Source organism: Stegodyphus dumicola, chromosome 1 (genome assembly GCF_044657685.1).
Source record: "Stegodyphus dumicola isolate Sdum_Otavi_A_Nest chromosome 1, ASM4465768v1".
Classification (NCBI taxonomy): domain Eukaryota; kingdom Metazoa; phylum Arthropoda; class Arachnida; order Araneae; family Eresidae; genus Stegodyphus; species Stegodyphus dumicola.
Genome location: NC_140768.1, coordinates 283,439,113 through 283,466,489, shown reverse-complemented (window position 1 = coordinate 283,466,489; position 27,377 = coordinate 283,439,113). Strand labels below are relative to the sequence as shown.

The 27,377-nt window shown below is 33.2% G+C and overlaps 1 protein-coding gene across 1 annotated transcript in view; it reads left to right on the top strand.

Moving 5' to 3' along the window:
* The window catches only part of LOC118195950 (uncharacterized), a 162,321-nt gene that overhangs the window by 19,972 nt on the left and 114,972 nt on the right, over positions 1–27,377 (top strand). The window contains exons 2-5 of the mRNA XM_035367293.2: positions 4,138–4,265; positions 5,894–5,982; positions 14,818–14,863; positions 22,218–22,617. Of these exons, the coding sequence (XP_035223184.1) occupies positions 4,146–4,265; positions 5,894–5,982; positions 14,818–14,863; positions 22,218–22,617 (655 nt within the window). The 5' untranslated portion in view covers positions 4,138–4,145. The remainder of the gene's footprint in view (positions 1–4,137; positions 4,266–5,893; positions 5,983–14,817; positions 14,864–22,217; positions 22,618–27,377) is intronic.

Sequence of the window (27,377 nt, the reverse complement as noted above, 5' to 3'; positions counted from 1 at the left end):
CTATATCAAAGAGGTTTTATTCTATTTTTACTTGATCATCTTAATACTGGTTCAGTTGACGCATTTCCTGGAATTTGAGAATGTTTAGTAGAATCACTTTCCTGTTCCTTAGGTGGATCCTGCTTATCATCATCTACAAGAACAGGTTGATCAAGTGTTGATTGACCAAGTCGAAACAAATCTTCTGCTGTTCTGTTCCACTCTGTCATTTTACACATAGACTTGTCTTTACAAATGTGATGTCGATTTCTTCTATACACAGTTCCATCATTTGCTTTTATGACATAAGATCTTGGTTGAGGACCTTCATGATCATACCCTGTTTCCAAGGTTTTTTAATTTTCCCTTTGAACCACACTTTATCATTTTCATGAAGTTTTGGAAGCTGGGTTGCATGTTTATTGGCATATTTCTTTTGCATCATTTGCATTCTTACAGTGAGAATAACAAACAGAAAAGGGTTGAAATCTTGGTCGATTTACTGTGTGTGACTCGCATGTTTTTTTTTTATATTTTTTATAATGAGCATAAAATTTTCCTTAAAAAAAGTGTATAAACTGGAAAAACATATAAAAAGCTAAATTTTATGATTATTATTATTATTTTTTTTTTTTAAATTAAGAAGACCTAAACATGAATATTTGCATCATTTGAAACATTTTTTGTAACTGGAAGTACATGACAGTTTACTACAACTGACAGTTGTAAAAATAAAGGTCAGGCATGGATTCTTGTAAGCACTAGGTACTATATACATGCATGTGCACATATACACTTGTGTGCAAAAATTAAGGACGAAGTCGAAAAATTAGCATATCAGCTGAACGAAGAGGCAGAGCAGACAGAAAGACCAATCAGGAGATTAAGTAAGGTGCTGTACGGTAGCACATGCGCAGATATGCAGGTAGACGTAATGGGGAGCATCTGAGTAGTATAAAGCATGTTGTCGGTGTAAGATCAGTATTTCTGGCAAAGAGATTGCACGCCGTATAGCAGTTAAAATCACACCGAGTTGCTGCCTCAGCGAGAAATGGTGAATAATCAATCTGTTAGACGACATCTGGATGCTTTTACCCGAGGTCGAATCATTGGGAAGTTGGAGGAAGGCCGCAGTGTGACAAGTGTGGCTGCAGAGTTCAGAATTGCTCACAGCATCGTTTCACGACTTTGGAGACAATTTCAAACTACAGGAACAGCTATCCGGGAGTTGAGTAGTGGTCGTCCACGAGGAACCACACCCGCAGATGACCGGCATATTGCCTTACAGGCCGGAAGAAACAGGCGGCAGGCAGCGGGAGAAATCACTAGACACATGACACAGGCGACTGGGCGACCGATATCGCGTTTTACCGTGGCCAGAAGACTGCACGGTGGTGGTCTGTTTGCACGACGCCCTGTACGGTGTGTACCTCTAACGCCTGCCCATTGGAGAAGACGTTCTCTGTGGTGCCGGGAACACCGGAATTGGAGAGGCAATGAATGGGGACGAGTACTCTATACAGATGAGAGCAGATTCAGTCTGAGTAACGATTCTCATCACATACTCATCTGGAGAGAGAGGGGAAGCCGCAATCATCCCTCGAACATCATTGAAAGGGACAGGTATGGAGGTGGCGGTGTTCTCGTTTGGGGAGGCATCATGCTTGGTAGTCGTACAGACCTTCACATCTTCGACGCAAGTTCAGTCAACGGGACCCGTTATTGTAACGAGATTCTTCTTCCATATGTGCGTCTTTTTAGAGGCGCTATGGGTCCGCAGTTTCTTTTCATGGATGACAATGCATCATGTCATCGCACAGTAGCTGCCGAACAGCTCTTAGAGAGTGAGGATATTGAACGTATGGATTGGCCGGCACAATCTCCAGATCTCAATCCCATCGAGCATGTATGGGATTTTCTAGGCAAACGCTTGGCAGCTCCTACCTTACCACCAGTAATGATTCCGGAGCTTCGATTGGTGCTGCAAGACTTAACAACTCATTGACACCCTCATTCTCAGCATGGGCAGATGCTGTGAAACCTGCCTAGCAGTCAGGGGAGATCATATCCCCTATTAAAGACCGGATGTTTCTTGCTGGCCACCCATCACAGGGATGTTTCGGCCTTCAGTCGCATTGTGCTCCATGCTACTTTTTCAATAAAGCTTCTTTTTATCCCTCTGATTTCTCTTTTAGTAAGTGTTGCTTACATTACTCATGTCCTTACATATTGGGGATCTTACGGTATTAAATGTGTTGATTTGGAAATCTTTTGTACAAAGTTATATTGAAAAAACTGTCTCGTCCTTAATTTTTGCACACCAGTGTATATGTATATATACACCAAAGAACCATGACATTATAATCATCTTAACAATAATAAAAATGGGCTCGCCCAGGTACAAAAAACTATGTATGCGCAGCTTATGTTAGAGTGTATAAAGTGGAGTTGGAGTATATATATATATGTGTGCGTGTAGGTATGTATTTTAATTAAATTTCTCTTCCTTGGAGATGGTATATTGAAAGTTTTCTAATTATAAATTGTTAGTTTTATGTATATAAACACTGAAGAACCATGACATTATGACCATACGATGGGCACGCATGGCAGTGTGTGAATGACAAAACATAAAAAAGGATATGCATGCGCACACATATCTATATATGAAATAAATTAGACAGTGTAGATGCATAAAGAAGCTTGTAATTATGTCTGATTTTAATATTCCTTTTTATGTTCATTTACAAAACTTTTCAAGCCAACAGAGATGAAGTAGTATACCAATCATGCCTGTTCTTGAAAAATTACATGATAATTTTGAAATGTTTTCAAAGATAAGACACAGCAGTAGGTAAGTGAGTTGACAGTATAGAAGATAGAGAGAGAATGTAATGTGTTCAAGAAGAAATCTTGAGAATCAGAATGAGTTAATTTTAGTTTAGATATATTTTGCTTGGTTAATTTAAAGCATCTGAAATTATTGTTGTATGAAGTATCTTATGTATGTATCTGCATCATTAATGTTGCTTTTTTAGCATTATGCAACAGCCATATAATAATGGATTAATTTTGAAATGACATAGTTTAGAGAAATTTACTATCAGCAGTTACTGTTTTTAAGGCAGAAAGGGGAAATAGCCAAATTAAATTGGAGAGTTAAGGGGCTATATCAAATTAAAGTTAGAGATTGGCTTTATATATTTTTATTTTATATAATTGGCATATATGTATATACGTACAAGGAATGACAAAGTTTAGTGATTTACCAAAATAAAGATTTTTATTCTTTTGAAATAATGTTTATTGTTTGCAATGCATTTTTGATAATAAACTTTGCTTGCAGTTCCTGAAAACTTCAAGCAAAGTCCTCTTTTGGGAGCACTGGGAGAACCTGTGTCACATAGTTTTGAATTTCTGGAATATTGAAAAATCATTCTGTTTTAAGACTTGTTTGAAGTAAGAGGACAGAAAAAAGTCTACTGGCATCAGATCAGGTGATATGGTTGTTTATCGGGGGCTAGATCTTCTGTACGGGCCGTAAACTCTTTCAGTAACACATGCAGACAAGCATCGTTGTGGAGAAGAAACTACTTTTCAATTGTTTTCATCCACACAAAGCATCACAGTACTACCACGTCAAGCAACATATTCAGTAGAATCCCTCCGATGAAGAGGTTTAAATCATCTGTAAATTCACTTTAAAAGAACAATTCCATGCCCTTAAACTTATTTAAGCATGTAATGACTTTTTCCACAGATTTACTGAGCCTCTTCCTTGCTCTGTTTTACAGCCACAGCTACATTGCAAGCTAATGTGTTACTAATAGAAATTCATGATGCTTTTTCGTGTGCTGCTCTCAGACATATTCAGACATGTCATGGAGTATCTTTTCTATGCTTTGTCATTCACCCACTGTCATGTGTGCCCATCATATGATGTCTTTCAGCAAACTTTATTGTCATACTTTGTGTATATAAGCACCTATATATATTGAATGCGTCTTTACAAGAAAAACCTCCCAATTTTTCATCCTTGATATCTTTACCAACAAAATTTTACTGATATATATTTTCCTAAATTTTATTGCTTGCAAATATATGCAAGAGAAATTTCAGACATTGTTTTAGAAAAAATTATCATTCATTTTATTTTAGATATAAATATGGATGATAGTTTAAGTACCTTTAATCCAATAAGCATGAATTTTGACATGCCTGCTGGTACATTTGCCTCTGTTGAAGACGAGTCTGAAGATGCTGAAGCATTAGAACGAGAAAAGAGAGTGAGTATTGCATAACCTATTTGTATAACCTATAACATTCCTATAAATCATTTTGTGTTTTATTATAGTATATTTGTTTCCTTTAATTTTATATTACTATTGTTCCATGCGTATATGTTCATAATAAATTGGATGCACAAGTCTGATGAAAAGTAAATAAAATTTATTCTTATCACAAAAAAATAAAACAAAAGGCTGAAATTTCTTTAGAGATATTCATACAATATCACAATTTGCTTTTTTTTTTTTTTTTTTTTTTTTTTTTTTTTTTTTTTTGGAAGTCTAAGGAAAAGTTCTATTTCCATAAAAAGTCCAATCCGAGTATGCAAGGATCTGTAATCCCTGCCACACACGCCGTGTGAGGCAACACTTCTAAATATGATGTTCATGTTTAACTTCCCACCTATGTTGATCTTATCACCAGATGCAGTGTGGAGGGTAACACAGGATGGCATCTAAATGAATTTATCTGTAAATTGTTGAGCTTAATCTTTCCGAATGAAGGTAACATTAGCTCCTGTGCCAATGATCATATTGCAAGGAACTCCATTGATATGTTCATTGATGAATAGTCCATCACTGCTACCACTCACTGCAGAAATCTTGAGTGCTTATTAAAATGGGGTTTTTCACTATTGTTTAAACTCCGATCCGTGATATGGTCATTAACTTATTTCCAGCATTGTTGCTGGGAAATGTTCTTATTCTCTGAGCCCTGGGATGTTCTGCAGTTAAATAGTCTATCTTATTTTGCCCAGGGTGTTCTTCAGTTCTTTCATATGCGGCCTTCAGCACCACATTTCCAACACTTTAGAGTCAGTTTCTTCTCACTGCTTTCCCATATCAAAGCATTGACATCTGGATAATTCATCTAAACGAGCCATCAATTGATCCACTGGCTCATATACTCGCGCAGCTCTGACTGGGTAGCAATCTTTACGAGTTGCTTGCTGGGCTGCCTTGAATTTCATGGTGTACACTAGAGCGCTTTTTACATCCTTGACATCCGCCATTCGAGGAGCTTTCTGTATTTCAGGATCCAGGAGGCTGTCGATTAAGTATTGCAGGGAGAGGATTTCCCTTGTTTCTGTCTTGTTTTGTTTAACAATATTGCATACAGAACTATTATCCCCTGGTGGTGAGTTTTTAAAATTTTTTTTTCGATGAAAATAAATTCCCATGACCTCCTTTACATGATTACTGAGTTTGATAACATTTGGTCTAGTATTTTTCCTTTTATGACCATTCAAAAGTAGAACTTTAATTATAACCACCCTGTATATTACAGGGCAGTTATAATTTGGTGGTAACAATTTTAAAAAGAGGTACGCCATTTATAATGAACTGGCGCAAAATTCAGCTTTTGAGGTAATAGCCCTTCTGGGCTAACACTCCTTTGGGTTCATAAAAAAGAAAATAAAGAAAGAAATTGCTTAAATAACTATACACCTATTAAAATCTTTAAAAATAGAAATTTTACTTAATCATTGTGGAATTATTGACCTGATTTTAATAGCAGCAATTTAAATAATTTTGGTCAATGTATTATATTTGTAAATAGTATTATTTAGTGTAACATAACAGTGCTTTGACTAATAAATACTTTCTTATTTTGTATATGTTTTCAGCTTGATGAAGCTATAGATAATTATGAAGATTTCTCTCCGGATGAAGCTTCTTCTGATTCATCAGATGAATCTGACGATAATGAAGAGAGGTGATACAAAGGTTTTTTTTTAAATTATTTTTCAATTTTATTATCAATATTACAGAGGCTGTTCGCACATTTTTTTGACAACTTTGCTTTGTTATTTAAAAAAATCGCCTGCTTGGGGGGAAAAATTTTTAACTGCAGCTATATTTTTTTTAAAGTATAAATTATCATCTGCTATTTGATAATTTTGTTTTTATGCAAAATGCTGCTTTTAAAGAAGCAGTGGACGGAAGGCTATGTTTGTACTCTTTCCAAAGAAAATTATTAGTATTTAGTTATTAAAAAATGCTGTGAAAGCCATGATTTTTCAGTATCTAAAGCAACAAGAGATAATATTGTCAATAAGAAAGGGAGAAAATGGAATGCTTGGAATATTGCAAAGATAAGAACTTTAATGTTAAAAGAACACCTTCAAATTCAAAAGGCAGTTGCTTAATCATTAAAATGTTTAGTGTCAAGAGTAATGTTGATTAATGTTGTAAGTGATTAATGTTGATTTGAATCTCGAAAAGGCGAAAAAACAATGTGGATTGTCTTTCTCCACATATTCCTGAAAGCAGAATGTGCTGCAGAATTCTCTATGACACACAATTATTCAAACAAAAATGGAAAAGTGTTGTTACAATAAATGAATCTTGGATACGTTTAAATTACTGCAATAAAAAGATATCCATTTATTATCATCAAAGAGAAGGAAAAAGTCTTAGATCATGGTTCATAGAATCTAAAGAAAGTTTTTCAGAAGGATCTATGATTGTTGCTGGTTTTTCATATAACGGCAAATTAAAAATAAAGAGAGTGCAGAAAACTGTTAAGGTCAACTCCACATATTATCAGTTACATACTTTATACCCAATTTTCAAATATGAAATAGCTTCTCTTTTTACCCACAGTGCAAACATTCAGTAAAACTGCATCAAGACAAAGCAAGCAGTCGGACGTCAAAAATCCACTTTTAATTTCCAAGAAAAAGGGAATAAGAAGTGTGTAGCAAGATCATACCCTTCACTATTGTCCCTACTAAATCTCCTGATGTCATCGGATTTTTCCACGGATTTTTCCACTTTTGGACTTGTCCAGATGTTGCTCTACAACTCTTCTTGGACTCTGGAAAGCTGTTCAAGAGAAATGAGATAAAATACCTCTTCTGGTACTGAAGGAAGCTTTATCATGTTGGAAATTATGGTGTAGAAAGATAGTGAAGAATAAGAGTTATCAAATGGGACATTTAAAACACATGAATTTTGGGTAAAATATTTCTGTAAATACATTGAAAATCATCTAAAAATTGTGCGAACAGCCGTAGTAGAATAAATAACTAGAAAATAGATTTTGCTATATTCTTAAATTTCAAAAAATAGAGAAAATGTTTTTTCCATTGCAATAAGCTTTCACTATTGCCTATTTATTGCATAAGCTTCCATCCATGCAGTGATATGAGAACATATGCAACCCATATCTGCATCAGAAAGAAACTTATAAATATTTCTAGAAAAATACAGTAATACTAAAGTTATTTATAAATTTCTAGAAAAAGTTTTAGTTATTAAGTATTAGTTGCCTTTTCTCTGAACTGTCAGTTGATGCTCGATTTGAAGATAAAAAAGCATTTCTTACAGTTAGCAGTGATATTTTGCTCTACTCCTCTTCCATTGCATTCTTTTCCATTGCCTAGCCTACATTTATAAAGTACTGTCTTTATCACTACATTTATATAGTCTTTTATGGGATATTATTCTTGCTTTGAAGGAGTATGAAACGTGTCCAGATTTCTTCTAAAATCAATTTATATTTACTGATTGTACACTGGAGATGGGATTTGAATGACTTAATGCCTGCTTCCCATAAACCACCAAAATTTGGTGCCCAAGTTTGAATCAGTTTCTAATTTACACCTTCACATGTTAAGAAATTTGCAGTGTCAGAATTACAGTTAAGGACCAAGGTATGCAATTTTTTCATTTCTGATTTTTACCAACCATGTACTGTTATCTGGTATTATGTTATTACATTTTCCATGTTTAGCCATCATCTTTTTAATAGTAGCAAGTAAGGCATCTGTAGTTAAATCATTTGCTACCTCTAAGTGTATTGCTTTACTAGCTAAACAAATAAATATTGCAACATTCATTTTTGCACAATTACCCTTTCTCTGATTTTTGTACATTATGAGGAATAGACAGAAAAATCAAGCCCACAAGCATTAAAGACAAACTTTGGGTTAACTCTGTCACCAAGTAAATTTCCCATAAGTTGTTCATGTACATGTAGTTTAATCTTAAAACATGTTACACATCTATGTACAACCTTTCAATCTATATCTCAACCATTAATAACCCAAAATTTGCTAAAAATATGCAGTAAAACTTGTGCACCAAGATGCAAATACTTAACATGATAATAATAAAAAATTAATCTTGTAAATATATTATCTTTTGACATTACATAACAAAAATTCTTACTATAAATAAGATTATTATTTGTAATTGTACCTCTTACTCTCAGAAGCAAATCCTTATCTAAAAATGGACATAAACATATTAACTTGCTTTTAGAAGAAATATAATTCTTATTTTTCAAGGAGAAAATATCCTCTCAAAATCTTGTGACTGTATATATCTTATGATAATTTTTTCAGCATCATTCAATTCTTTAATAGTTAGAGAACCTATTAAAGCTTTTCCATTACAATTTAGCTAAGAACCTTGATCCTTACTATCTTAAATCATTATGACAAAGATTTTTAGGTTCATCTCCACATGATGTCAAATTAACTGGATTGTTATGAGTGCTAACATGACACCACTGATGAATAGCTGTTATACTACAAATAACAGATACTCTGTTAGCAAAAAAATATCTTGAGATGATATGATGAGATTTCTTCTTAATCCATGCTAACACTATTGAAGTATCAGTAAAATAATACACCTTGTGTTTGGATAGTTGAATGGCCTCTAGTATTACTAAGAAAGCTGCACCGCTGCCCAACCGAGATAGTGGTTAGTGACTCTGACTACCGAACTGAAGTGTCCACGTGCAAATCCTGGACAAGGCAGTGGATGTTTGTAAATGTATAGTGGCTTTGTGGCATAGAGCAGTGGTGCGCAAACTTTTTCCGAATTTTGTATTTTCTGAATTTTGTATGCACTTTATGACTTCTGACTCGATATTTCGTGACATTTTGGAAATACGCCGAGACACGGTATCTCTTGATAATGGTATTGTTTTTAGTTCATTTCCATAATTATCGCCATGCATAATTGATGTCATCTTAGTTGCTGCAGAAAGGATAAGGGATTCTCCAATTGTGTGGGGTTTCATTGATTTTCCTATTAGATAAGAAACTTCTAAAGAAGCTCGTAATGCTTTCTGAGGTATTGTTGTAAATTTCTTTAAATGTGCACTTTGAATTTTCATATTTTCAGCTCGTCTTTGAAAAAAATCAGCATGTTTATTTTGAAGTTCTTTATGTTTAGTTTCCAGGTGCCTTTTTAATTTAGCTGGTTCATTGCTCTCATTTGCTAACTTTTCGTTGAAAATGACACATAGCGGGCGTTCTTCACACAAAATGTAAAACCATACTTAATAAATTCCTCATTGTATTTTCTTATTTTTTTAGATTGGGCATTTAGTTCAGTATTTTGCGACTCCTCATCAGTATTTGTTCGTTTGTTAGCTGAAGATGTACCTAGTGTACATATTACCCATTTATCCATTATGAAGATAGGGGTTAAATTATTTAAACTAAAACAAATAATATATAAAATTTTCTCATTTTTTTGAGAACTTCAATAAAATTAACAGAGATCTTTCTCTAATGATAGTACATACCTGATAACAAAGAGTAGCAAAGCCCGATAAAAATATAAAAAATCATAATTGCACAACGTCACATGATAAAACTCAAGGATCAACTAAAACAATTGCAGGCCCAACTGCTACAACTTCATGCGAACACTTCACGGCTTTACTCTGACTATCATATACATCGCGTGCCTCGCCATCTGATTGGTTAATCACGGAAGCGAATTTTTTCCCTTTCACTGCGGTTAACATCTAGTCAAATAGATGCTTTTCAGGAAAACTGGCGAATTACCACGAAGAGGGTGCTATCTACCGGAGTGTAAAACTTGCGTCTTCACACTTTACATACATTACGCATTACGGTCGAAGAAAGAGCGGACAGCATGAAATTGCAATTAAACAGTGAGTGATGGCGCTTCATTCTTTATATGTACACTGTATGGTATGCAGCATGCAGGCATAATGCATTTCATAAAAATTTGTGCGACCCCCAAAAAACTTCTGGCGACCCCTAGTTTGCGCACCACTGGTATAGGGGAACTCTAAGTGTATGGCAGACTGTTAGAATAAATTAGTGTCACTTTTGCATAATGAAAATCGGCAATTGGGGAGGGGGAAACGAGCGCCAAACAATATATATCAGTGGAAGAATATTCTACTTATGTTTCAGAAGCAGAAGTCCTAAAAAGATTTCATATTTGCATTATGTTTATGCTTCATTCATTTCAGCATGTTACCTTCTTTTATGGAATATACTCCTAATAATATTGCCTGATAATTGAGCCTGAAGCTATTTAAAACTTATAAATGAGTATCTTGCAAGTTCTTTATTTTCAACTTGTCGATTTAAATGTTATAAAGACTTTTAACTTTGACTTGTGTTCTATCTGAATTAAGGAAACTCCCTAACTTGTTAAATAAAGATTCTAAGGTTATTCTAACTTAAAATTCTTTAATCTAAATAAAGGATAGTGTATTCAAATGCCTTAACTGTGTTAAATGCACAACATATCACAAACTGAAATTCCTCTCATATGGTTTGATGATAGGGGAAGACCATCAAATCCATTCCCTGGGCTGCTCTCAAAATTGGGGTGAAACTGGGCAAAATTGTACTGTCACCTATATGGTGCCCAATGCTCTAGCCAATAGCATACATAATCTTGTACCTTTCGCCACAATAAACTTCATGGGCTTTTTCTGGTGAGGTCAGACAAGTAAGATCAATAACAACACACAGAACTGTAGCACAAAGTTTCAAATAAAGAATGGTAATTTACTTCAAAAGTGAAATACAAGACTTGGTATAGAGAAGTCTTGATGAACATTCATTCGAAGATGATATGCATTTCATATTAATTGCAGCATCAGTAGCATTGCAGACTAACACTGCATGATCTTATTATTTCTATTAACTCTGCTCCATCAGTTAGAATAAAGCTAGGGAGGTGAAAATCATTGACTAATCTAAGACTATGAGAAATGCCTTTCATTCTTTAGAATCATCTTTCAGGAAAAGGTGTGTTTCAATTTATTTCAAGAGCCAAAGTTTTGTAGAAATAATTTTAGATTTGTTATTAACAGATCCAATCAAACCTAATGGATGAAAGAAGAGACCTATTGCTGACAAGACATCTCTTTTCATTACTGTCTTTTCAATGCAGGTATCTTGCAGTCATAAGAGAAACTATTTGTAGCCCTATTCCATGACATTTCCAAGGCCTTTGAGACCTGGGGCTCATCAATAACTTGAAAAGAATAATCCTGAGTTGCATTTTCTCTATTCTTCAGTAGTTCAGTATTATTTGAACACATTAGTATACCTTCATTCCATCATATTCTAGAAGAAGATGGATTAACTATGTCTGCAATTCCTTGACTTCTTACAGCAAATTAGCTTCAGTGTAATGTCCTTCAGTATGGCTCATGAGGCATGAGGAAATTCAGTCACTGCTAACTGCTTCAGGAATATTTTTGCGAGGAATAGTGTACTTGCTCTTCCATATGTTACAGTCTTCAGAGGATAAGTCTGAGCAGGGCTGCCAGTCGGCTCTTTCCATCAGATCAACTGCTCCCTGGCAGTAGCTGCTGATGCAAAACACGATATGAAGCTTGGTAGAGGTTTTCTGTGTAGAGATAAACTCCATGATGATTAAGAAAATTGTAGGATGATGTTTCAGTTTCCTATACCATAATTCCGCACGTATAGTACGCACCATCGTATAGTCCGCAGACACGATTTTATATAAAACAATTTCAAAAATCGTCAGATAGTCCGCACCACCGGATAGTCCGTGGACTATACCTCCGAAATTACGTTTTTTTAATACGGCAATATTAATGTATTTTAGAAACAAAGAACTAAGTATAAATATAAAAAAGTACTTACTTACTAATATACCTTCAATATAAATAACACTAATATAACACTAAATACAAATAAAAAACAGTGCTTACTAATTAATCACACATTCTACTACATTCACGAAAACCGTCAAAGTCCGATTCATCGATATCAGAATTAAACAGTTCTAATATATTTTCAGAAGAGTGTCCGAAAGTTCATTTTCAGCATCACTATCTTCATTGTCAGTGATTTCCTCGCTTTCACTAACAATCCTGGCTTTTATAAATCCCAATCGGATAGTTGACACTTTAACACTTTTCCAGGATTTATCGACTCATTCGGCAACTTCAGTGTATGAAGCGCGTCTTATATTTCCTCCTTTTGTGAAAGTATGTAAACCTTCCGACATCCAGATCTCCCAGCAAGCACGTACGTGGGACTTGAAACTTTTGTTCACGCTAATATCCAGAGGTTGCAGGATTTTTGTTAAACCTCCTGGAATAACGCTAAGTTCAGCACTGATGTTTTTTTTTTTTTTTTTTTTTTTTTTTTTTTAGCTTCCGCCTTTACACTGTCTTTTATGTGTGCCCTCATGGAATCCATAATTAGTACTTCTTTGGAATTGAAAAAGGCACCTTCTTTCTTCTTCCAAACTTCTTGAAACCAATCGAGCATAATGTCCTCGTTGCACCAACCCTTTTCATTGCACCGTATTAGGCCGCTTCGAGGAAACTTTCCTTGGGAATTGTTTTTCTCTTAAAGATTAACAGCGGCTTCAACTTTGTGCTGTCAGCACAGCAGGCGAGCATCACTGTGAATTGGGTCTTTTCTTGACCAGTTGTTGTTATTGATATTGTTTTTACTCCACAAGTATCGACGGTGCGATTTGGTGGGCAATCAAATGTTAATGGAACTTCGTCCATATTTATAATATTTTTTAAGGAATACTTCCCTTCTGCAATAACTTTCCTTGTAAACTGAAGAAAAGAAGTATTTTTTTCATCTACGTCGTCCGGAACATCCTGACACATTGTCGTTCTGCTGCGAACTCTCCAGTTTTTATGACACATGAAGCGGTAAACCCAATTTATTCCTCCCTTGAAATCCATTATCTGCGTCTCTTCTGCCATGGACTTCGCTCGGAGACGGATTTTAATTGTTGAAATGGAGCGTCCGGCATTTCTTTGGTCGAGAACCCATCTCAGTAAATTTTCCTTTAAAGCTGTCCATTTTACTTTTCCATGCCGATTGGATCCCTTTCTTCCCATGCTTTTTAACACTTCCTTTTGTTTGCACCAATTTCTCACCGCTTTCTCGTCCACTTCAAAATAACGGCCCACTTCTCTATTTCCATCTTTCTCAGCTTTCTCAACTACCTTGAGTTTAAACTCAGCAGTAAAACTCCGGCAATGTTTCATTAACGTTATCGAAGATGAAAGACAAAATACGAAAACAAAATACTGTGCAACGTGCTTTACTCATGATAAGTGGTAATGAAATGTGACCTTCGACCCCACTCACTCGTTGCCAAACCACCCTATAAGTAAACGAATCATGCTTTTTTTTTTTGTACTCCAAGTACTTGCTACTAAGGCTCCTTAAAACCGAGCTAACGCATCAACTACTTTCCCCCCCTCACGGCAGTTGCACTAAAGCAGTGCGAAGGATACTTTGATACAAGACTTTTAGGAGCTCTATTTGCTACTACTCATTCGTTCTGCACTATGCTCTATGGTTTACTATCGATACGATACATACGAATGTTTTCTTGGAATCTCGGACTTTTTTTATATTTGATCATCGGCAGTTCACGACAGTGTGTTTTTAAAATTTCAACAATTTTAACTGTGAACAACCAGCGTATTATCCGCAGCTTCAAAAATTCGCATTTTAAACACAGGTAGTCCGCGGACTATACGCGCGAAATTACGGTACTTCTTTCATGTGATTTAAAGCTTTATAGTCCTTTATAAAATTTTTATACAAGGTTTTTCATATTCAAATCGCTTCCACACTTGATGTAATTTTTTCTTCACAAGTGTTTTTGATTCTCCTAATTCCACACCTTCCTTATTGGGTAACTGTACAACATATGTTCCATAATTTTGTTCATAGTGATACTTGATATGTTCTTCACAGTATTTTTCTACTTCTAAAACTCCTTAATATTTTCAGTGCATTCAACTTCCCAAAATCTTTGCAAAATTTTCTGACGTCATTCTTCATTATTTGGAACTAAGGTACAGTAATTTATTTCTGAATTACTCATGCATGAACCTGCACAATGTATCCAAAAACTGTTTCTTGGAATATTAACAGTTGATTTTCTAATTGAAATTTTCCTATGTTTTTAAAATCTCACAGCTTAGCCCCTAGTAACTTGGCTGCTTTGTTAGGAGTTCCAAACTGGGGATCAGCTAATTTAATGTCAACAGGAATATTCAATGATTAATAGGATTACATTGATAATTTCAGAAATAACTAAGCAATTAATTGCCTATAAATATTAACTGCTGTGTAAGTTTTAACGAAATGAATAAATGCACAACAAAATGCAAGGGAACTGTATGTGGATGTTCCTGTCATATATGTAGATATGTGATATTATTTTTTTTTAAAAATTGTTATATTTATTGTAACATTTTTTACAACATAACATTAATAAATTTCTATTTATTTGATAGGTCAGAAAGTGATTACTCTTCAGTAAGACAGTCATGTGTAAATGAGGTATGTCAGAGAAAGAATGTAATAAATAAATGCGTTTCTCATAATGTTTAAATCTATAAATATGTGACAGTATATGTATGTCTTCAAAAATTCCATTGTACAGTGTACTCTCGATTATCCAAACTAATGTTGGGAAGCAGGTCATGTATAATTTAAAAGCAAGGATAATCTAAACTATCAATTCTTATGCATATTGTATGTGTATTTCTTAAGAAAATTAATAATTTTACTTTGGTTTTTAGAAAACCTAAATTTCTGGGGAATTTTACTGCTTATTTCTCGAAGTGCTGTTTTCTCATTGTATTCGAATCTTTTTTCATGGACCAAGTCAACAGAGTCAAACAGAAGTCATTGCTATCTTGGGACTAATGTAATGATAATGCCTTCAACTATGCATGTGCAGAAAGGATTGTTTTAAGTAATCCTTGAAACTAAACCTAGAGTTGCCGTTCAACTGTTTTAGAGCATGGTCAATCTTGCACATGTTTCTGTTTTGCGTACTTTAGAGCATAGTGTTGACTGTGTATGCGTGGGTAACACAATCCAACTGATAATCTGCAAACCGGATAATTATTATCCAAATACAGTCAAAAGTCTTTAATCCGGACTCGTCGGGACTTCGGCGATTCCGGATTATCGATTTTTCCTGATTATAGATCATCAGTTTAAATCTGGTAAGATAGCATGCAGAAATTATAAAATTAAAAATATGAAACCGTAATTTATAAAATAATGAGCAATTATGATCTAAAGGGTATTAAAATTTACAAAAAAAGAAGCTTAATATTTATCTGTTTACTTTATTAAACATTTCTTTCAGCGCATGCATGCGTAAAGCATACATTACGCATAGTCAAAATTAGAAAATTGCAACCAGAAAACTATTTGATGTGTATTCGTGATATTTATAATGACGAGGAATTTCATTTAAATCATATCAAAGACGGAGTACATTGAGATTAAATACTACATTTAGTAAGGAATTATAAGCTGAATAAAATAAAAACATCTGCCCTGAAGATAACAATAGTGCTGACAGATCAACTTCCAGTTCATTGCACGGCGCGACGTCCCCCCCCGCGTGCAGAGCAGCGTGAAATTGATAAACAGATTTCGGAACGGTTAGATAAACAAAGGATATACCTTTATCCATTTTTTTAGCAATTCGTTTTTTGTTTGATGGACATCGAATCATACTTTCGTTTTCTAGATCCTTTGGGAGCTCCAGCATCGGAAATTCTATTTGACATAATCGAAAGTTCAAGCTTACTTTTATAAAATTGCTCTTACAGTCTGCAAAAAATAATAAGCTGGATCCAATTCGAAGATTAAGGAACAACACAATCTGCAACATTAACTGAAATATATAATTAAATAATTTTAGTTTATACCGTCCGTTATACATTAAACGAGCACGCAAAAACGTATTCTGCACTTGCGCATATGCATATGCGCAGTCATAAATGTCTTGCGCGCATGCGTAAAACGCCTATGAGCATGCGTCAACGCGGCGCATGCGCAGAAAGATTTTACCTTTGAGGTCTGGATTGTAGATCATTCCGGATTATGGGTGTCCAAATTAACGACTTTTGACTGTAATCAAGAGTACACTGTAATTTATTTTAGTACATTTATCTAACATCTTATCTTACTTTCATGCTACATATTTGTGAAATCTGTTAACCCTCTGATTGACATGGGCTTTCGGATCTGATCATGAAGACCTGTATTGAAACCATTTAATATCTAAATTTGTATAATTACTTATTTTAGTCTCTGTTTTCATAAACTTCCATTCATTAAGATGATATTTACATCATTAAAAAAGTAAGAAAGAGGAATATTTTAAATTATAAACTAATATATACTAAGAGACAAAAAAAAAAATCTCATGATTGTATAAAGGTAGTCGTATCACTCAGAGGGTTAAATAACGATACTAAAAAAGCAGAAAGGCTTGAACTCAAGATAAATTTATTTTACAAATGCTAAATGTTAGCACTTAAGCCATTAGTTCATGGGCTCGCCACTATTTTTTAACAATGTTTTCATACAGAGAAAGTGCATTACAATTATTTAGATGTTCAAAAATCATAGGCTGATTGGAGTCGCACAAAATACGGAACACTTAGGATAGATAACAGCTCTTAAAACAAGATAAATAGAATAAATAACCTTAGAAGAAAAGCAGCCATAAAGCAAAATTTTCTTCAACATGGTTGTTCACAATCTCCTTTTGATAGAGTTACTCGAGGAAAGTAAAAGTTTTTGGAGGTACTGAGAAAAATTGCTTCTGAACTTCAAAACATGCTTTCTGAAAAGCTTCAGAATGCTGCAAGGTTAATGAGAAATTGCAACTGTCAACACCTTGGCTATAAAAATTATCATCAAGACTAAATAAAAGGGTTTCTGCCTCTATCTCTGATTCTACCTGAGTTATCCTCAAGATTCCAATGTCTCTCGAACTCGGAATTAAGAGGTCTCTAACATAATATGTGAAATAAACACTGATGAATTCAAGAAATGGCCACAAATGCAAAATTATATAAAATGTACACTGCGAAAAAAATGGTAGAGTTCTATAGCTCCCGTTCTACATGGCCGATTGACAAAATTCAACTTGCATTTTTCATGTCTCGAAAGCACGACTTAGGATATGTATTGGATTTATATATAGCATTGTTCTAATATAGGTATTTTAACACAGAATTGGACTTTTTCTGTAATGACATGCCTTTTTTTTTTTTTTTTTTTTTTTTCTGTGTTTCGATTCTACAGCTCAAATTATGCCAAACTGCCACGTTTTTAAAAAATTAGCTCTCAAAATTGTAGCTCCTTGATGTTAAGTGAATTTGGTATATATTTATTAATCTTTCTTTTTTCTTATTAAACTGATTTGATTCTTCTTTTTAACATTTTGAAATTTAGGTTCATTCCAAATAAAATTTGTCCATTTTTTTATGATTTATTTTCAAAATTTGTATTTTTAAATAATTTTTATAAGTTTTTCGGAAAAATTTTGAATTATAAAATTTTTACCATCATCTTAAAGTAGATGTATTTCTAAGCATGCCTGCAAAAAATTAGAGTTTTTTATTCAAAATTTGTGAAGATATACGTGAATTTATATATTTGCACATTTTGAAATTTGGCATATTTGTTGAAAGCGATAATAACATCAAATGTGGTTTAGGCACTTTGTTAAAATTATTTGAAAGTAGGAATGGTGTAACTTTTTCCGCTCATGCACAATGTAAATAGTGAAAGGAAAATAGGTTGCCATGTATTAAGAAGTTGGCCAAGTGAATTATTCTTAGTGTAAACTGAAACAAATGTGCCAAGATAAATTTTTGAATTTCTCTGCAAATTTTGCACTGAATTTTACAAAATTTAATATTTCAGCATAATTTTAGTTGTAGAATCGAAATATGGATAAAAATTGCCATGCCATTTCAGAAAAAGTCCAATTTTTGGTCAAAATACCTATATTAAAGCAATGATTTATATAAATCTAATATATATCCTAAGTCGTGCTTTTGAGACATGAAAAATGCAATTTGAATTTTGTCAGTAGCCCCAGTAGAACGGAAGATATAGAACTGTCCCATTCCCCCCCCCCCAATGTACAATAACTAAGCATAAATCAAAATACAGTCAAAAGTCGTTAATTCGGACACCCATAATACGGAGTGATCTATAATCCGGACCTCAAAGCTAAAAACTTTCTGCGCATGCGCCGCGTTAGCACATGCGCACAGGCGTTTTACGCGTGCGCGTAAGACCTTGACTATTGCGCATATGTGTGTGCGCAAGTGCAGAATACGTTTTCGCCTGCGCGTTTAATGTATAACGGACGGTGTAAGCTAAAATTATGTAATTATCTATTTCACTTAATGTTAATGATTGCGTTGTTTCTTAATCTTCGAATTGGATCCCACTTATTATTTTTTGCAGACTGTAAGAGCAATTTTATAAAAGTAAACTTGAACTTTCGATTATGTCAAATAGAATTTCCGATGCTGGAACTTCCAAAGGTTCTACAAAACGAAAGTATGTTTCGATGTCCAACAAACAAAAAGTGGAATTGCTTCAAAAAATGGATAAAGACATGAAGAATGTGACAGAGAGGTTAGTGGAAATGAAAAAAAATCGATTGACAAGTTAGTCGGTATTCTCGGCACAGCAATTAACAGGACTTGAACAGCGGAACTTTGTAACTGAAGAAGGAATTATATTTGTTTATAGAATTAAAGAGAATGTATTATCACATAAAAAACGAGGCAACTTAAGCAACTTACATTGAAAGAAATGTTTAATAAAGTAAACAAATAAATATTAAGCTTTTTTTTTTTAAAAAATTTTGATACCCTTTAGATCATAATTGTTCTTTATTTCATAAATTACGATTTCATATTTTTAATTTTAGAATTTCTGCATGCCATCTTACGAAATTTAAACTGATGATCTATAATCTGGAAAAATCGATAATCCGGAATCGCCGAAGTCCCGACGAGTCCGGATTAACGACTTTTGACTGTACTCTAAATAAATAAAGTAAGTAAAAACAATGCACAATGCTATAAATGTAGATAAAACTAAGTTAAATGAAATAAATGTTTGCAGAAATGAGCAATTATATACTTATGCTCATCTCTTATAATCATTTAATATTTTATTTATGAAAAATAATGATTTTAAGTTTTAGATATTTCAGAATATTATTTTTCAAGATTGTAAAGAGACCCATAAAGTAAGTATTTTCATTGAATCGTGAAAAATATTAGTTACAGAAAATCCAAAAAGGAGAGAAGATTACTTGACAATAATTACTATGTGAAATCTGATGCTTCTGCTTTTTTTTAGTATGTATTTAGTGTGTCATTTTCAGTTTAATTTTATACCATTTCTTAGTAAAAAGGTCATAAGATATGTGTTTTATTGATTGACAATTCTATGATTTGATTTAAAACCATTACTGTATGTTTATGTTCACCCATTTTTATCTGAAACATATACATTTGACCCTATACTACCATTTGCGAATGGAGAGTTTATAGTGCTTTTATCACCACACAATGTTTTTACTTATCTACAGCTAATGAAATAAATATGTTTTTACATTCTAAATGTGTTTCTTGTGTTTTCAGTTTAAGTTATCCTTTAATGCAGTAAGAAATTTCGCTTCTGTTTTAATTTTACTTATCACCAGTTACTTGCATTTAAATGACAAATAAATGTACTATGTGTTCCTTCTACAATTATGGAGTTATTTTTTCCATTTAAAGTATGATTTTAAGTAATATATAATTTATATAATTAAAGGAAATAAATAATTAAGTAATAAATAATTACTTTTAATTAAGTAATAAATAGTAATAGTACGAGGGCTATCCAGAAAGTAGATTACGTTTTGGAATAAAAAAATAAACAAAGTATAGGAAACAAATTTTATTATATACAGATGAAAGCCACACTCAAATACTACTTTTCTACATAGTCACCATACAAATTAAGGCATTTATCGTAGCGATGTACGAGCTTGGAAATTCCTTCGTCGAAAAATTCGGCCGCCTGCGCCTTCAACCACTTCGTTACCTCTTCTTGCACAAAACTTGTGGTAACCAAGCTTTTCGCTGATGATTTCGTGCAACAAACTTCGCAAAATTTGTGGAAAACTCAAAGAAAGTTCCGTTATTGTGAAATTTCGATTTTCACGGACTTTAGCATCGACTTTTTCGAGAAGTTCGGCGGTCACTATGCTGGGTCTCCCACTTCGATCTTCGTCGTGAACATTGGTTCGGCCATTTTGAAATCTTATGACCCACTGACGCACTCCACCTTCAGTGATAATGTTGTCCCCATACACTTCACGAAGCTGCCGATAGATTTCTATCGGTTTACAGTTTTTTGCAGTCAGAAACCTTATTACTGAGCGCAGCTCGCGGGATTTTCAATTAACGCAGACATTTCAAACCGTCACAGTATCTGAACGGAGCACAGCACGAACCTCTCACTAGCACGGTTAGATGCAGACTGAGCTGCGCAACGCTCTGACCCCAAGATGGCCGCGCTAGCCCCGCCCCTAGCGGACACAGACGGAAACGTAATCTACTTCCTGGATGGCCCTCGTAATTATAAATAATTAAATAATAATAGTACATAATTAAAACTTCAGTTTCATAACTCAGACCTCCTTAGTATTTGAACTTTGAAATAGTGTTATGAATTTCTTCAGTATCTGTATATATGAAGAAAAATCTCTCTAATATTAAATTAGTGTCTGTGACTGAAAATTATGCTATAATATTTTTGCTGCTTGAAGGAAAAGGATCTGTGACATTATCCCTTGAAATGCTTAAAGCTTTTTTGTAAAATTTTTGTTAATCTGAAATTGATTTTGCATTGACTTTTGTCAATCTAAGGTTAAGTTTTACCTAATTTTTTTTTTTTTTTTAATCTGCAGTGAATTTTCTTTTTCTGTAAATTTGTTGACTAATTTTTATTAAATTTCTGTACTGCATCTGTATATATTTTCAAGTGAGAAATTAAAAGACCTTTTGTAATAAATGTTGATATATGTGACTGACATGTTAATTTTTTTTTAAATTTTTGCAAATAACGCCACCAAATAAATTATAATATAAAATCAGAAAATAATATGCCACTAGTACCCCCCCCCCAAATAAATTAAGGAATTTACTAGAACAGTTTTAAAAGTAGGAAGTTTTTTAGAGTACTCTATTATTAGCTAAGCATAATGAAATATATTAGAATAACCATAACATGGAGCTTCATGTTCTTCAGAATTTTTCTTATGTTAGAGGAAATAACATGAGGCAAAAAGGCTGCTGACTGCTTTTATTTATTTATTATTTTAACTGAGAGTTTCTGCTGATTATTATCTGGCAACACAAAACCACATGAATGAAATTATATTAATTTCCTTTATACTCATGAATATAATATTGAATGAAGAATATAAAACTCTAGATACTGGCTATTGAGTTTTATCCTTGAGTACGGTAATTAAACAAAATTCGAATCATCAAGCAGGTTAGTAAAGCATTAAACTAACAAAGAAGAAAAATATTATAAATTTTGAAAACAAATTTATGTGCTAAAGCAAAATAAATTTTCATGATTGCAATGTGCAACATGTGTATACTGAAAGGTATTTAAAGTTCAAAAAGCCAGTTTTAAAACATTTTTGCTTTAAAGTTATTTTAAAGTTGCTCTAAACACTCAATCTTACTTCAGCTAAAGATGAGCCTGAAATATTAATATAAATGAAGTTAATAGTCAGAATATATTTTTGATTAATTTTATGAATTTTTATTTTTTCGTGTTATTTTAGGCAGAATTATTGAATTCTAATCATGTGGATGAATGCAGTCAAGTTACAGAAAGTTTATATGACAGTAGTTCCAGTCCATATCCAAAGGGAGGAAAAAATAATCAGAATGATTATGGTGGTAAAAATTATTCTGTTCAAGGTGCAACTCATAGCATAAATAGTGAAAATATTTCTGATGTGGACAGCTGTGAAGAAAGGGCTAATGGGAGGCAAATCATTAACCAAAACTGCCGAGTGCCTTCAAAGTCACTTCAAAACCAGACAAGGCATCCTGCAGAGCAGAGCTGTACTTCAAACTCATCTTCAGCCTACTCAAACAACTACTTGCAACCACATCAATCAAACAACCACTCAACACTCAAACAACCACATCTTTCTCAAATTAGTGATCAAGAACTTAGTATGTATCCCACTCTTTTTTTTTTTTTTTTTTCTTTAATTCAAACTCTTTATAAACACTTTATATTGGGTGTCACAGCAGTTCAACAAGTCACCTTTATACCTCAGACCAGCATTTCTTGAACTTTTATCGACTAGGGACCACTTTAATTAATTAGAATATTCTCTAGAGCACCTTACTTTTGTCCTCTTTGAAAACACTTTATCTAACATATATTATTATTGGTATACTTACATTTTAAAAATATAATTAATTGAAACATATTTAATTTTATATTGCTAATGATAAACTGATTGAAGAAAAATTATATTTGTTTTTAATGGCTTAAATCTATTATAATTTGGATAATCTCTGTCTTATTAACTAAAAATTAAATAAATGTTGATACTCACATTAGCTACTTGCCGATTCTTGTGCAGCTGTTCTTTGTTTAAATGTATGCCGGTAGGTTTAAGTCTGAAATTTGCATATACATCAAGTGTATTTCAGTTCTTTGTTTTTATTTGAATGAACTACTTAATAGCAAAAACCTTCTTTTACACAGTTGAAACTAACTACAGACATAAACTGCATAACTGCAGACAGAAACTAAATTATAAAGTTTTAAAGCACCATTTTACTGTTACAGTCAAAAGTCGTTAATTCGGACACCCATAATCCAGAATGATCTATAATCCGGACCTCAAAGCTACACACTTTCTGCGCATGCGTCCCGTTGATGCATGCGCGTAAGACCTTTACGGCTGCGAATATGCGTGTGGGCGTGCACAAAATACGTTTACGAATGCGCGTTTAATGTATAACGGACGGTATAAGCTAAGCTAAAATTACCTAATTCAGTTAATGTTGCAGATTGCATTGTTCCTTAATCTTCAAATTGGATTCGGCTTATTATTTTTTGCAGACTGTTAGAGCAATTTTATAAAAGTAAGCTTGAACTTTCAATTATGTCAAATAGAATTTCTGATATATATTTACTAATATGTAAAGGATCTACAAAGTGAAAGTATATTTTGGATCTACAAAGCGAAAGTATGTTTTGAAGTCCATTAAACAAAAAGTGGAATTGCTGCAAAAAATGGGTAAAGGCATATCCTTTGTTTATCTAAACTTTAACGTTTGTTTATCTAAACTTTGTTTATTTTTAACGCTGTGGCACGCAATGAATTGGAAGTTGATCTGTCAGCACTATCCTTATCTTCAGGGCGGATGTTTTTATTTTATTTGGCTTATTACTCATCTTTGATATGATTTAGATCAAATTCCTCGTCATTATAATTCGCTTCCGATAGCGAAGAAAGTGACAGAGGTTATTGAAAATGAAAAAATTTCGATTGACAAATTAGTTGGTATTCTCGACACAGCAATTATAGGACTTGAACAGCGGCACTTTGTAACTGAAGAAGGAATTATATCTGTTTATAAAATTAAAGAGAATGTATTATCACATAAAAAACGAAGCAACTTAAACAACCTACATTGAAAGAAATGTTTAATAAAGTAAACAAATAAATATTAAGCTTTTTTTTTTTTTTTTTTTTTTTTTTGTAAATTTTGATACCCTTTAGATCATAATTGTTCTTTATTTCATAAATTACGGTTTCATATTTTTAATTTTATAATTTCTGCATGCCATTCTTACCAGATTTAAACTGATGATCTATAATCCGGAATTGCCGATGTCCCGACAAGTCCAGATTAACGACTTTTGACTGTAGTTCGTTGTATTCCATTTTCACTGGTCTAGAAATTAACCACACCTTCTACTTGGAATTTAATTTTAAGTCTGGTTAAGAGATTTCAATTAATTGTTCTTTTTCAGTCAATGATTGTTTGTTATTTTCAAAATCACAGTGGAAAGGATCAAGAACCAGTGAAAATTCCTAATGCGTTTCAAATTATGTCATTGTAGAATTCTTTTCCAATAATAATATAATTTTCTACTAAAAATGATTTTAAGCTTAGAAATGGTGAAAAATGTTTCTATTTTATACAGCTGAAAACCAAGTTTCTTCTCAGACGTCTTTAATTTCTTATGGGCATTGAGAATTACTTTGTAAAATTACCGTGTAGATTTGTAGCATTTAGTTCTGAGGATATACATCTGAAAGATATGCCAGTGTGCTTGAAATGATGTAAAATCTTGTTAATTTTGTTTACAAATAACAGGACATTTTTGCAAATCTACGTATACCACAAAGGCAAACTTTGAGGCCTACTTGTGGTCCATAGACCACGGGTTTGGAAATGCTGCCTTAGACTCATATCATTATGCCTTTCACTAGATTCCATAATAAAAATGACTAAACAGAATAAAATAATGAGCATTTCCTAGAAAAGAACATTTATATAAGTGCAAAGTTCAAGACAGCTAATGAGATTCTTTTGATATAAGAAAGCATGGCCATTTGGAATTTTGCTTCATTAAAGTGAATAGGCATTTGATGTTCCTAAAGGGATTTCTTTGTGCATGGTTGGCTTAAATGAATCAAGGTACTTGGTGACTTAATCCTTTACCTGGAAACATATTTCTGTCATTTTGCAGTTTCTACACTCTATTTCAATCTCATTTAGCAACATCACTTCAGTTTAAAAAATTTCATTCTGTGATATTAACTAAATTGTAGCCATGCATTTTCCATGTTTTCAGACACATATGGGCGAGACTCTGGCAATTCAATAACAATATCTGCATGGTAAAATTAATTGCTATCACATTAAATGGCAACTGTATAAATAAAATATAACTATATTGCATTTAAATAAATAAAAAAGAAAATAATTTCTTCTGATTTATTTTCTCTGCCACAGAAGAAGCTTGCTAAATCTGATGTCTACACCATTTCTAAAATTTACCTTGCCGTGATGCTATTTGCAGTACATACAGTCTTGTATGGTAGCAAAGAATGTATCATTTTTTAAACTAAATATCAACTATTTATATAGTTAAGATTAAAGTTCAGTGAGATTAGATTAAATTTTTGCATTTTTGTTTGCAATAACCCCCTCTAAACTGTTTTGTTACACTGTTTTTATGATGATCCAGATTCAATTGTGGAATTTCCTTTTCTTTTTTATTTCAGTTTTGTTTTCTGTTCTTTCTAATTGCTGTTATTCTTGATATGAACAGAAATTTGGATTCAGAATCTGCCTTAATTCTTCTCACTTAATGAAAGAGATCTCATGCTGATTATGCACGTATATATGTACATGTATATACATATATATGAGAAAAATAAGGAATATGTAAAAGATCAAATTAGCATCTTAAAGTCCCTTCTGCATTCTAAAAATAGTAACCTCTATTTGCCCTGCGTCATTTCTAGGTTAATCCATGTCATATGACTCTTACAATTCTGATGATGTAAGTGGAACTAAAACTCAAGCAGCCAATACAGTACAAAGTCTTTAATCCGGACTCTTCGGGATTTCGCGATTTCGGATTAGGGGTTTTTTCTGGATTATAGATCATCAATTTAAATCTGCTAAGATGGTATGCAGAAATTATAAAATTAAAAATATGAAACCGTAATTTATGAAATAAAGAGCAATTATGATCTAAAGGGTATCAAAATTTACAAAAAAAAAAGCTTAATATATATTCGTTTACTTTATTAAACATTTCTTTCAGCGCATGCATGCGTAAAGCATACACTACGCATAGTCAAAATTAGAAAATTGCAACCAGAAAACTATTTATGTGTATTCGTGATATTTATAATGACGAGGAATTTGATTTAAATCATATGAAAGACAGAGTACATCGAGATAAAATACTATATTTAGTAAGGATTTATAAGCCGAATAAAATAAAAAATCTGCCCTGAAGATAACGATAGTGCTGACAGATCAACTTCCAGTTCATTGCGCGCCGCGACGTCCCCCCCCGCAGAGCAGCATGAAATTGATAAACAGATTTCGGAATGGTTAGAGAAACAAAGGATATGCCTTTTTCCATTTTTTGCAGCAATTCCACTTTTTGTTTGATGGACATTGAAACATACTTTCGCTTTGTAAATCCTTTGGGAGCTCCAGCATCGGAAACTCTTTTTGACATAATCAAAAGTTCAAGCTTACTTTTTATAAAATTGCTCTAACAGTCTGCAAAAAATAATAAGCTAGATCCATTTAGAAGCTTAAAGAACAACGCAATCTGCAACATTAACTGAAATAGATATTTAGATCATTTTAGCCTAGCTCTTACCGTCCGTTGTACATTAAATGTGCATGTGTAAACGTATTATGTGCATGTGTAAAGGTAATGCGCAGAAAGTTTGTAGCTTTGAGGTCCGGATTATAGATCATTCTGGATTATGGACGTCTGTATTAAAGACTTTGTACTCTAGTAATTTTACAGCAATATTAACTATCCAACAAAATGCATTGAGAATCAAACCTAAATCAGTCTAAATTAAGATTTCACCCTGAGCATATCGCTTTTTGAACGTTTTGGCCTCGCTGGACTGCTTCCTGTCTGCTCCTTCTACCTTGCTTCAAATTTACCTAAAACGTAAGCTTTTTGGAATAGGCACAATTAATGTGCAACTTGTTTGTGGCCACAACATGTTTGCTGAAATAAAAAATGAAGATTTAATCTGCCTTCACCTCCAGTTTCCTATTCATTAGGAATCAACACCTCTACACCCTCAAAATTCCTGCTGGTCACTACTTCTGAGTTTGTTTTTATTACATATATATGTTATACTTGGCAACAGCTGTAAGATCGCTGGATTGGAGAGTTTTATTGCACTATAATAACT